Source organism: Zonotrichia leucophrys, chromosome 2 (assembly GCF_028769735.1).
Source record: "Zonotrichia leucophrys gambelii isolate GWCS_2022_RI chromosome 2, RI_Zleu_2.0, whole genome shotgun sequence".
Classification (NCBI taxonomy): domain Eukaryota; kingdom Metazoa; phylum Chordata; class Aves; order Passeriformes; family Passerellidae; genus Zonotrichia; species Zonotrichia leucophrys.
This window is the reverse complement of record NC_088171.1, coordinates 23,718,708-23,730,956: the sequence shown is the minus strand read 5'-3', so window position 1 is coordinate 23,730,956 and position 12,249 is coordinate 23,718,708. Positions and strand designations below refer to the sequence as shown.

Below are 12,249 nucleotides of genomic sequence, written 5' to 3'. Positions count from 1 at the left end.
ATATATATATATGCACACAGGTATGCATGCATCTTACTGTGAAAAACAGCTGTAAATGTAACTTGAAAGGAGTTGTGTTCAAATTCCTGTATTTGTACACTTGCTTGTATCATTTCTAAAGTTGTCATGTACACTTCATACACAGTCAGTTCTAAAGATGCCAAAACCAAGTCAGAAGCAAATTCCTAGCATCAACGTGGATGCCTTGATTTTCTTTTTTATACCTATTTTTTTAGGTTTTTTGCCCCTTTAAGTAAAAAAACAAATGCAGAAGCTTCAAATCTTATTGAATTCACTACTGGAAGTTACTGATAATCAGCAGACCTGAAAACTGTGTCTGCAGACCACATTTACAGGGTTTGTTGCTTTAACCATACTGATGCAGTTAAAGAAATGAAATCACTCCCTTTTAGATATGTGTGACAAGTGTACTGGAAACTGGAAGCTATAGGACTATAACCCTTCAATTTTAGTTTGCAAATAGGAATTAAATAAATATATGGAAATAGATACGTTGGGAAAAATTGCGAAAAAAATAAAGACCTTCTGTATTAAGTAAATTGTCCAACCATAACACTGTCAATTCATTTATGACAAGGGACTGAAAAATAAAATGCAGCTGGACAGTGCTGTGTAATAACATGTATGTGATACACATGGGAGTTCAGCTAATAAACTGCAAATTTGCACATTAATCTGTTTTGCTGCAGAAAAATCTGTGTGGAAAGAGAATTGAACTGACTTGAAGCAGCGCTGAAAAGGTAACCTGGACCTAGAGAGAAACAGATTTTGATTTTATCTGTCATTCTGCAATATGTTTTGGTCAGATACTGAGCTGGTTCAAACTGGCACAGCAACACTGACTTCAACAGAGCTGCATCTACTTCCAACATTTGAGAAGTATCATACACAACACATTTTCTTGACCAGAGTATCTGGTATTTATTTTAATTAATTTAAGCTATTTTTACTGCAGGAGAAAGCCCCAGAGTTAACCACTTGGCCAAATTGCCTTAAGGCTTTTATGCCCAAAGATCTGTTCCAGTTCTGCAAAAAACCTGGAAAACTATTGCTATGCCAGATGAATTTTTACTGAAAAAATGATACACTGGAAGCAGTCATGGAAATGCTATAAGGGACACACATGAGCAAAACAAGCTTCTCAAAGGGATCTTCCTTTGCTCTCTACAGTTCCAGTCCAAACACCTTTTTAAGTAAGTACCTTGCATATTTATCAGGCAGGAAGAGAGAAAACTGGTGGGGAAGACATGGAGAGGGCAAAACCCTGTGGAGAGGCAAAGGTTTATTCCATAGTCCTTCATTTCAAAATCCATTGAATATGCTGTGACTGCAAACCCTGCTTCTCCTAACTATTGGTATCAACTCCTTCCTCTCTACTCAAGCAGATTAGAAGCTGCTTTCTTCCCATGCTTTACTCAGAAAGGAACCACACATTGATGGTGGTTCCTAACAGCTAACATTTCCTAACAGCTCACATTTTTCTACATAATTTTGTGGTTATGGCTCCAACCAGTCTTACTAACTTTCATGGACAAGATAATTAGATGGGACTATTGTGTTAATTAAGTCCAGCTCCATGTAAGTGCCAGCTCATAGTATTTTTCTGAATTCATCCATTAGAGAATAAAAAAGGAGTGAAACCAGCTGATTTTGGTTTCAGAGTTGCCAGAACAGAGAAGATACAATAATCTTGTCCTTGAGCTCCTCCGCCATAGCACAATTTTTCATGAAACTATGAAACCACAAAATTATATACCTAAAACCAATAAACTTGCCATCCCAAGCAAAAAAAAAGGTAACCTAAATCTCTTGCTTGTGCTGACTTTATCACAGAACCAGAATTCAGTCTCACAATTACATCCCCAAGTTTGCTTCTGAGTCACTTTTCAGAGTGAGCAACTCTCACACACCTGTTTGAATGCCTCAGTCCTTCACTGCTCCATGGATGCAATAAAACCAACTCTAAAGCTATATATACCTGACTGTGACCAACTGCACAAAATTACATTCTATGACACTTTCAAGCATATAGCTTTGATATTTCTTTTTTCAGAAGCTACCAGTGATATGTTCATAAAGAACAGAAATATAAGTCTGTATATGAGACTGGGAATTCTGCAGAATTACCATGAATGCTCCCCCACAAAAGAAATCTTTGCATGATATACTGAGAGATAACACTGACAATCACAATCTCAGTCCAACCTTGTGGAGGAAACTCTGTGCAGCAAAAAACACCTCTTCCTCAGAAGTGGAAAGTGAACATGCACATGTGAAAATTCAGTGCAGACACTCCCAGGGTCACCCAACCCACACAGCCACCCTCCAGCACCTGCACACCATTCTCAAGAACACAAGGTGCACCCTCTTGCTGAGGCAGCTGCTCACTCTCATCAGGCTGACATTAAAGAAACATGAAAAATTGTATGTTTACAGATCTGGATTTGATCTCAGGTGTACTTTGAATTTTTACAATTCAAATTGTAGGTATATATACTGAAGCTCAAATTTTTTTACCTTATTATTTAATGTGGGGTTTGAAAATAAAAACTCTGGAAGGACAACAGAGTAAGCACATCTGAAATTTAAAGTAAAAATTGTGATTTCAATTTCTTTTATGCAAACACTTCAATATTTGCCAATCTTTTGGGAACAAATTCAGGAAACAAAATTTGATTAACTGCATTTTTATCCCAAATATGCAGTTATCATCACTACCAGCTATGTCTCACTGTTACAGAGCTGGCTTTTCACCTAGGGGTGAGAAGAGTGCTGTATTTCACCTAGGAAAAGGTGAATTTTTGCTTATGTGAAACAAAAGAAGGAAGAGATTTTTAGTTTAGTTTAAATTGCACAGTACCCTAGAGTGTTTACTATTTGCTTCTTAGAAGTGGCATGTCCACAATAAAGAGATGCCTGTATAAGACTACATAAATAAGAGCTAACATAGAGTATTCCTATTTGTTACTGGAAAGATGTAGCATAATTTTTACTCCCAGGATGTCCAAGAGTATCCAAGAGAACAAGGCTGACATGTGCCTCCCACAGCCTCAGAACCAGCTCAGAACCAAGGGTCACTGTTCTGCTGGGCACTGCACACACCCTGCTCAGACCTGGTGACTGGGGCAGCTGCACAAACCTTCTTCTGGCAGCACAAGGACCTGAGCTGCTCTTTGCCTCAGCCCTTGCAGCACAGCTCACTCAATGCCTCCTTTGCCAAGGAAGGTTTTGGGACTGTGCCCCACAAACAGCAGCATCAAGAGGCTGTTGGAGTAACAACTGCAAAATGGAAGCAGAAGTGAGCAACCCGAGGAAGAGGGAATTTCTTGAGCTAGTTAATTTGACAAGCTTGATGCATCAAAAAAATTATGCTTTTAAAACAAGCTTCCAAATTCTGGTCAGTTTGAATGTCTAGGGGAAAAAAAAAGCCTGGACAGAAAGCTCATCCATTGCACTCAGCAGTACTAAGTGGTCTTAGAAAAAGAATTCCTTCCTTCCACCCTTTTTCTTTCATTCTTTTCTTTTTCTTTCTTTCGTTCCTTCTTTCCTTCTCACTTTCTTTCCTTCTTTCTCCTCTTCCTCTTTCTTTCTTTCCTTCTCTCTTTCTTTCTTTTCTTTCCTTCTATTTCTCTCTTTTCTTTCTCTCTCTCTCTTCTTTTCCTTTAGACAACCACCCTACAGCATCCCTGTTATATGTGCACACTCACTTGTGCCCACAACCCACATGTTCAGTGGATTTGCAGTGCAAACATCATTATCTGCCTGATAAACATGCTCCATCTGACAGCCCTGCATCAAGGGCAGGTTCAAACAGAAGCCAGTTTCAGCAGAACTCACTAGTGAGCTTATTAGCAGACCACTGCAGCAACACTGGTCTGCTGTGAGAATTGAAAAAATAAGCACTTGCATTTTAAGTGACATAAAACAAGATGAGGGTTTTTTCCACTTTTATCAGCCAGAAAAACACATGAACTGTTATACCTTTGCCATGTTTGCTTTAAAAGGACCTAGGATAGACAAGAAAAGCTACAGAAGGAATTAGAGGCAGGCTACATTTTGATTTTTAGCTTCTTTTTAACAGTATTGATAATCAGCTTCTAGTCTAAACCAAAGAACTTAAAATGCAGTTTGACTTCAAGGCATTTTTTTATGTTGCTAATCAAAACATGATGGCTAATATGCATTCCTTGATTAATGTTCTTCTCTATTTAAAACCAAATGTGATTAGCTTAAATGCAAATATTTAAACATCACCGTGATTAATATTTTGAAAAGTCTAATTCATTCTTTCTTTGAAAGAGTTTTCTTTATATTTAATTTAAACTCTAATGTGACTAACACTGTATTGTGATATATAAGACATGTACCATTTTTAGTAGAGATTCAGTGCTAAAATTATTCAAACTATGTTAGCTAAAGATATAAAGGCAAGCATCCATATTGACACGAAAATTGTCAAGCACTGTCATATTTGCAGCAATTAGAGTTTTTACTGAAGTTCAATTATAACCAGAGTTTTACCAAATACATGAGCTAGACTTTGGAGTTTTGAATGCCAAACATCTTGAGAAAAATTACAGCTCCCTCCTCTCCATCCTGTCCCCTCTTCTCCCTCCTATTTGCTTTAGAAGAGCACAGTTTGTGTAAAGAGGAAGAATAGCTGCTGTTTTCTAGATTCCCTCCTGAACATGAGTAGAAAATGTAATTTTAATACCCTTCATTGTCTGAAGCATTGGAGTCCTTACATTAAATGGTTCCACCTTTTAGCAGAGCTCACCTTGCCTCCCCTGCACACATAATAAGTCACTTTAACTTTTCTGCCTAATGTAATTTTGTTTAAAGAATGGTGAAAACACTGACAACTCTGCTTCCCTTGGGTTGTGGATACCACAGATTGAAGAAACACTAAATAATACAGTTTTGTTTTGGCAAAAGATGGGGAGGAATTCAAAATTAATTCTCCTTTGCAAATTGCTCTCCTTTCTTCAAGTACTCAAATCCTCGAAGACTACATCTATACCAGTAATTTAAATGGGTTTGAGACTGTTTGGCTGAGACACCACCCCTGTCCTGTGGCACTGCTGCAGCACTTCCCTCTTCCATCCTCCAACACAGGAGATGGGGGTATCTCACAGGGATCAGCCCCTGGCCCACACCAACTACCTGACCCCAAGGAAGCTTCCTAATGCCCAGGAATTGATTATTTGTAAGTGCTAATTGTCATGAGGTAAAGGCAATCCAGAGGCTGCTCTGACACTCTCACAGCAGAGGCTCCCACATTGCCTGGGAGCACTCCCTGGTATCAATGCAGATGTAAACAAGAAGATATTGACTCAGCAGGTAACAAAATGTTGACAGGCTTTGGAGAAACTCTATAGGAAAAACTGCTATGGAAGTTTGAAAAGCCATATGTTCTTATGTACAGGATATTCAAGTGTTTGTGCCAAAGGAGTTCAGTCTCTCAATCCAGCCCTACTCTAAATGAAGACAATCTTTTGGAAAAAACCTGGCTGTCAATCAGCTGTTAAGATGCATGTAGGCAGATCATATTTCTAAACCAAATCTATATTTATTGATCACCTGGGAAGTAGAGATCCTGAGTTAGAACACCAGCTCTGCAGTGCTTTTGTCTGTCATAGATTTGTGAGTTTTTAATAAACCCACGAAGTACCCATCAGTCCCTGGCAAAATCCATGTTATGCACAGTTTCCTAGGAATGCTTTTTCCTCACTTTTTCTTTTTGTGTTCTGCTTTCTCTTTAAGGAGAGACTCTCTCTTACCTCTTTTCATCCTGGCTTTAAGGATTCGCTTTTAAAAATCAGTGCTCAACAGATGTTTCCATTGTCTCATAAAGGCACCTTTTCAGGTGTATTACCCTCCATTGTATCTGATTACTTGTGGAACATTGTGAGGTTCATGCTCCTACACCATCAGGCCAAGATTAAATATTTAACTTTCTTTCACCTAGAAACAGTATTGTGAAGAAACTGATGCACAGTGAACATTACAAAGCATTCTCATGTTTTTTCCCCCTTCCTAACAAGTTCCTTCCTCTTCTTGACCATTACCATCTCTTCATTGCCATGGACACTTTATTTATCTTCTATTGAGACCATTTCTTACCTTCTCCCATTTTACTCACTGACAGTTCCTCCTGATAAATCTCTACTTAACTTCCCAGGATGGGGGTTACACAGCATCAGTCCCAAACACTAACTGAGAATGTCAGAAAAGTGAAAACTTGACTTAAGTGTAGATATTTATCCAAAGGCTTATCCTGCTCATTTATTTGGACAAGACTCAATCCAGGAGAAATGGCTGGAGAGGGAAAGTTGATAGGACTCCAGACTAAAAAAAAAAAAAAGGGAGATTTAATAACATGAAGAACATAATGCTCAAAAATTCAGGAAGACTTGGACACAAGACTAACAAGGAAGCAGCTTGTTTGGTAATACTGCTTCACCTCTACTCATTTAGATAAGCCATAGTTAATGACTTGTCTACTTTAATGAATTACTGGAGATACAGGATATGATTGGTGTTTGAATCTGTTTCAGCTCAGCAAATCTACATATTTCCTAAAGTATTGCAACAAAAGAGTGAATAGTGAAAACATGTTCTCCAAATCTAGGGGAACATGTTCATCATTGTCTCTGTCCAACAGCCTGAAACGTGGGGCTTCTCATGTGAAGGAAACATCAAGATTTTGTTGAAACATCAAGATTTTATTGAACCAGCAACTAGCACTTTTTCATAATTCCCTCAAACTGTTTTCCTATTTGAGGGCAGATAATTACTGTCACAGCCATCCAGAATGTCTGGAATTCCTTAGTGATGAGACCAAAGAAATGATGATTCCTCAGTACAGAAACACCCTCTCAAGATTATAGCATCCATAACAGTTCAAAGGGAATCACAGAGGTAACCCAAAGTCACTGCAATAGTCCTGAAGTATTTCAGGCCTCTCAAATGCATTATTCAGATTATCCTTAAGTAACTTACTAAGCAGGACGTGTGTGTTTGTATGTGTGTCTGTGCTCACAGGTGCAAACACAATCTGAGAGGACAGAGGCTGCAGCACAAAGAAAGCTCAAAGACCAGGCCAGTTTTTAGCTTTAAGTATCACTTGGAGCATTTGTAAGACAGGAAGTAATCTCAAAGCAGGTAGATAAAATACAAGTTGCTTTCTGACTTTTTAAATGGCAAACAAAACTGACCATTTTTATTTTCACTATTATAAGTTGTTAAAATCACCTAGGTTAGAGGTTTAAATGACCTAGAGCCATCCACAACTAGCCTTAGGAACATATCTCTTATTCAGGCTTAGAAATGTTACTACATATTAAGATGTCAGAGATGATAGTTATTAAAGCATTGGATGCTTTCCATAATAATCAAGACCTTTGGCCACTGTAGTAGAGACTAATACAAAGTTTCTCAGACACATTTCTCCGAGTAAGCTGTGATTAGCTCTCTGCAGCACAAGGCTGTGCCCTATCAAAACCCAGTGTGAAAATTAATTATTGAAGTCTGTATGCAAACAAGAAATGAAATTCTGTTTGGACTCTCAATAGTCTTCCCAAATCCACAGGCATTTAATGTGCTCAGCATTTTTAAAACTATAATAATAATTTATCATTCTGTTCAAATGCTTTTGTTTTATGCTCAAGTTTATAGAATTAAAGCCTTGCCTGAGTGAATGTTGCCATCCTCACCAACGCTCTCTGCACTTCTCAATTTATCACAATTACTGTTAGCAGCTATCAGTTTTAGATCTTACTGTCACATGCAAAGCACAGGAGTTACTTAACCCCGTATCACATGTATTTAAATACAGTAATTTCACAAATCTTCAAGAATACTAGAATTGGTTCAGATTTGGCAAGACTTTTCAGGATACTTCACTATTTTGCTAGGAAAAAGAACAGATTAAATCATCTCCAAAGAATCTCAGAATATTCTGAGTTGGAAGGAACCCGCATGGACCATTGAGTCCAACTGTTAAATGTATGATTAAAGCTTCAACTTTCATTTTTGCTCCTAAGAAGTCAGTCAGGAAAGCTGGAGTGTAAGAGCAATTTCAGACCATCAGGGAGGGGAGCATGGGTGGTTGAGCACCTGTAGAAGATGATGCAGCAGCCTTACCATAGCCAGAAAGCTTTTGTGCACAGAACAGCATGAAGGAAAGCACATTTTTAAGAAGGACAGAGAACCTGGTGTCCTTGACCAAACATCTCCAACAACCCTAAAGGCCTGAGCAAATCGTGTTTATTCCAGCCCAGCTCATAGGTCAGAGCATTTTTTGCAGAGCATACCTTAGGTGCTGGTGCCCCAGAGGGATGTGTTTTGCTGCTCTAACAATTCCACATTTACCAGCATAAAATTCAATTACTCAGTTTTGGGGTATGCAAGCCAATTTTGGTTGTCCAGTTACATGATGCTTTCTATTGCTGTAATTTCTAAAAACAGCAAATAAGGAATCATAAGGCAAACAAAAAATCTTTTAATAAGGTCATCAAGGATAGAGGGTGCACAACACATTATGTGTACAGAGCAGGGATTTTATTTTTTGAGTGCTCCCAGACCAGCACAGTGTAAGAGAATTACGGAGCTCAGTGCTTTATATTAACAGGCCCTAAAAAGTTTAAATTATTGTCAGCAAGAATAGTAATTACTCTGACTTACAAATCTACATACTTCACAGATGTGGAAAGGATCTCAGAAAACAAAGGCCACACCATGCAGAAATGGTGAAAATACTGAGTGACCATTTTCTGTCGTGGAGACACTTTCTTGCTGTCCCCACTCTGCATTTGTATAAAAATTATGTATTCATAGGTGAAAAAATCCATAGTCTGGAATGGAGAAAATAGAAGCAATTCTAGCACAATGCCCATATAAAAATTAGATTTAATGATGTGCCTACTGTGGATTTATTTCCTGATGTTCTTTTGTGGTAATAAACCCACATCCCCTGACACACTTGGAAGTCAAACCGAAAAACGAAACCAGGACATTTCTTGGCTGCCATCTACTGTTCAAAACTTTCCTGTACCTCACAGAAAAAGAAAAACAAACCAACCCAAAGAGCAGTCACTGACACCTTCAGGCTTTTCCCTTCTCTTTGCTATTCTTGCTAAAACCAATGGTTGTGGGCTGTTTTTACAGACCACTACATTTCTGTAAGGATTCTGTATTTGCTCACCTTTCAATCAGTATCAAGAATGAGAAACACAAAACCTTGTAAACTTCATGACACAAAGTTTAAGGGGAGAACACTGCAGTATTTTTAGTATTTCAGTGAATGACTGTTAAAGTTTCTACTAATTCACTAGAGAGCACTAGAGTGTGATTTCACTACACAGTAAGCAGTAAGTCAGCAGTAGGACAGAAACCAAAAAGCAATGTGCAAGAGAGCTGTCTGCATTCCTATTTTTCAAGGCTTTGTGTCTCTATCAGGGTAAGCCCTACAACAAATTTGTTTTTCTCTCTCTCTTGTTTTGGGAGCTATCTAGAGCTCTTTGTCCTTTACAGCTCCTCTGCCTCATCTCCTGCCTACTCATTCTCCTGCTTTGCCGTGTTTAAAAACCATATTTCTAAGATTGCCACTCAGAAGTTCGCTAGACTATATATATATTACATACTACATCATACATACATAATATATATATTGCAAACACAAACATGCACACATAGCATAGCATAATGAAGCTGCCCACATCCTCCTGGTCTCTAGGAGAAAAACTGCTCCCCCTCACAAAAAGGTATCAGATGGTGAAACAGTTTTTCAAGGATGGCTACATAGTATGACAACTGCAAATACAACACATATTAAAAAATTAAAATATGTATCTTTGCAGAAAGATACTAATAGATGATCTAGTAATAACTTCAGCTTTCTCAATTTCTTTTCTCTACTCTTTAGTTTCCTTTAATATTTGTCAAAGTTTGGTGTGCTCTGCTGGAAAAGTAATCCTAATAGAGAATCAGCACACTAGCAGTCTGAAAGGTACAGTTCTCAGTGGCTGAGGAATGCAAACAGGTCAGGGCTCATGCTGCAACAAACAGAAGAAAACAAAACAGAATGGGAAGAAATTAAACAAAAGAAAATCTCCCACTCTGAGCACAATAAAAGTAAACAACTGGAAGAAGCTCATCATGGTTCACACACTGCACACCAGATCATTTTGATCTCTTGTGGTCAGGGATGTAATTATCTCTGTTGTGTACTTCCAGAGAGGGAATTTGGAGGAACTTGGTGCTTCAACCTACCTGGTTTGAAATGGGGTAAAGAGTGGACTCCAGGCCACGTATCTTCGTTTGGTGTTCCAAGTACCTGTACACAAAAAAAAAAAAAAAAAAAAAAAAAAAAAAAAAAAAAAAAAAAAATTTAAAAATGTTGATTTAATGGAAAAGACTTAACAAGTCATAGCACTGTAGAAAGCACAATCCAAACTTCTTCACTGGGGGATGAAGAAGAAGAAAGTACTAAAGGTTAAATGCTTACAGCATTTCCAAGGTACCAGTGGAGTCTATAAAGCAGAATGGGAGTGCAATGTTCCTGTCACACTGCCTCTTTAACCAATGGATGTTAAAGCTACTTTTCATTGACAAGGATCAAGCTATCTGAGAGCATTGGTTACACAGGCTAGATAACTTAGCTCAGAAATAAGTTCAATCCTCAGAAATTTAGATAAGATAAACAGATATAAATAGATGCTAGGATAAAAGATTTACACAGACGGAAAAGAGGATTATCAAGAGTGTGGCATGAACAAGAATGCACAGCAAAGTGTTGTTATTTTAACATGGCTGCAGTACACATAAAAATAGCAAATTCTTAGGAGATAGACTTTGACTCATACATTATGCTTTGTCTCTATTCACTTCAACTATCCTCCTTCTTGTAATCTAAGTCAGACTAACTTACAGCATCAAAGTATTTACACTTCTCACATGCATCTTATATTCTCTGTTCACGTGAGAGGTTCACTCTCCATGCCCTTGACACAAGCAGTAACCAAAGGGAGAGAACTGCTCTAAGTAGTTCTCCCAAACCTGGTTTTCTTCATGGCAAGTAACTGTCAAGACTTGCTTTAAGTAAAGCCAGGAGGAACACTGAAATTACCAGCCCTAGAAACACATTTCTGAACAAACTGTGGAATTTATTATTTCACTAGTACGATCTTTCTTTTCAAAAATTTGCACGCAGTTTCTAACATGAATGAAAATGCTAGATTCTTTTGAATATCTGTTATAAACTCAGGCCCTGGAATAAAAGGTTGATATTCTGAGTGAAAGTAATTCACATTAGTCTGGTGCTTGTTTTGCATTATCAATGTAAAAAAGCCCCTTCCAGCTCTGCCCCTATCTGCACTGCAGGTCATCTGAAGAAATTTTTTGGACATGCATATCTTGAGTCCTTGTGGCATTCTGTGGTCACTTACATCAGCTTAAAGCAAGCCCAAAGTTAGCATGAAAATCTTTGGTCCAAAAAATGTGAAAAAACAACATCTACTCCGAATCATTTGGAACTGAAGAGATATTTTTAAATTTTGTTTGCTGCAATATACACATGACTTAGGAGCATTAAAGGAAAGACTAAACTAGAATACCTGTTTCATTTCTTAAGCTATGTAAACATTTTTTTCACATTGATAAATTCAAGCTGAAAAAAATTCTTAGAAGCAGGAATGGCAAAGTAAAACACAAAAAGTTTTTCTTAAACTCTCCCAGAAATTTATGAAATTAAATTTAGAAATGAACTTAAAAACTTGAGACAAAAGTAAATGAACTCTAAAATAGATATAATTTTTACTTATGAGCTTTGCAAATTTATTGAGCAGTTTAAAATAGCCATGTTTCTAATCTAAGAATATTAATCTAAATATATTTTTTCTCCACAATTATAAACAATAGGCACACAGTCCAACCTGGATGTAGTATGACCAGCAGAAGGTGAAAGCAGAGCACTAAGGTGATAAAGGTGACAGTATCAGTGCAACTATAGAGTATACATTCACATAGCTATTAGGTATGCAAATTCACCGATTTTATTTGTAAATATTGTTTGTAGCACATTGCTTTCAGTCCTTGTGATATGTCTTAATTTCCACTTGAATAAGATAAACCTGGCCCTGCAGCCCTGATTCATCACAACACCCGTGTTCGTCTCATTATTGCTATTAGAGAGAGCACAATGCTCTCATTAAACATTGAGGAAGTTTG

The 12,249-nt window shown here is 37.7% G+C and overlaps 1 protein-coding gene across 5 annotated transcripts in view; it reads right to left on the bottom strand.

Moving 5' to 3' along the window:
• The window catches only part of CDK14 (cyclin dependent kinase 14), a 310,762-nt gene that overhangs the window by 90,708 nt on the left and 207,805 nt on the right, over nucleotides 1-12,249 (bottom strand). For all 5 annotated transcript variants that reach the window (XM_064704274.1, XM_064704278.1, XM_064704276.1 and 2 more), the window contains one exon: nucleotides 10,294-10,357. In XM_064704274.1, coding sequence (XP_064560344.1) covers nucleotides 10,294-10,357 — 64 coding nt within the window. The remainder of the gene's footprint in view (nucleotides 1-10,293; nucleotides 10,358-12,249) is intronic.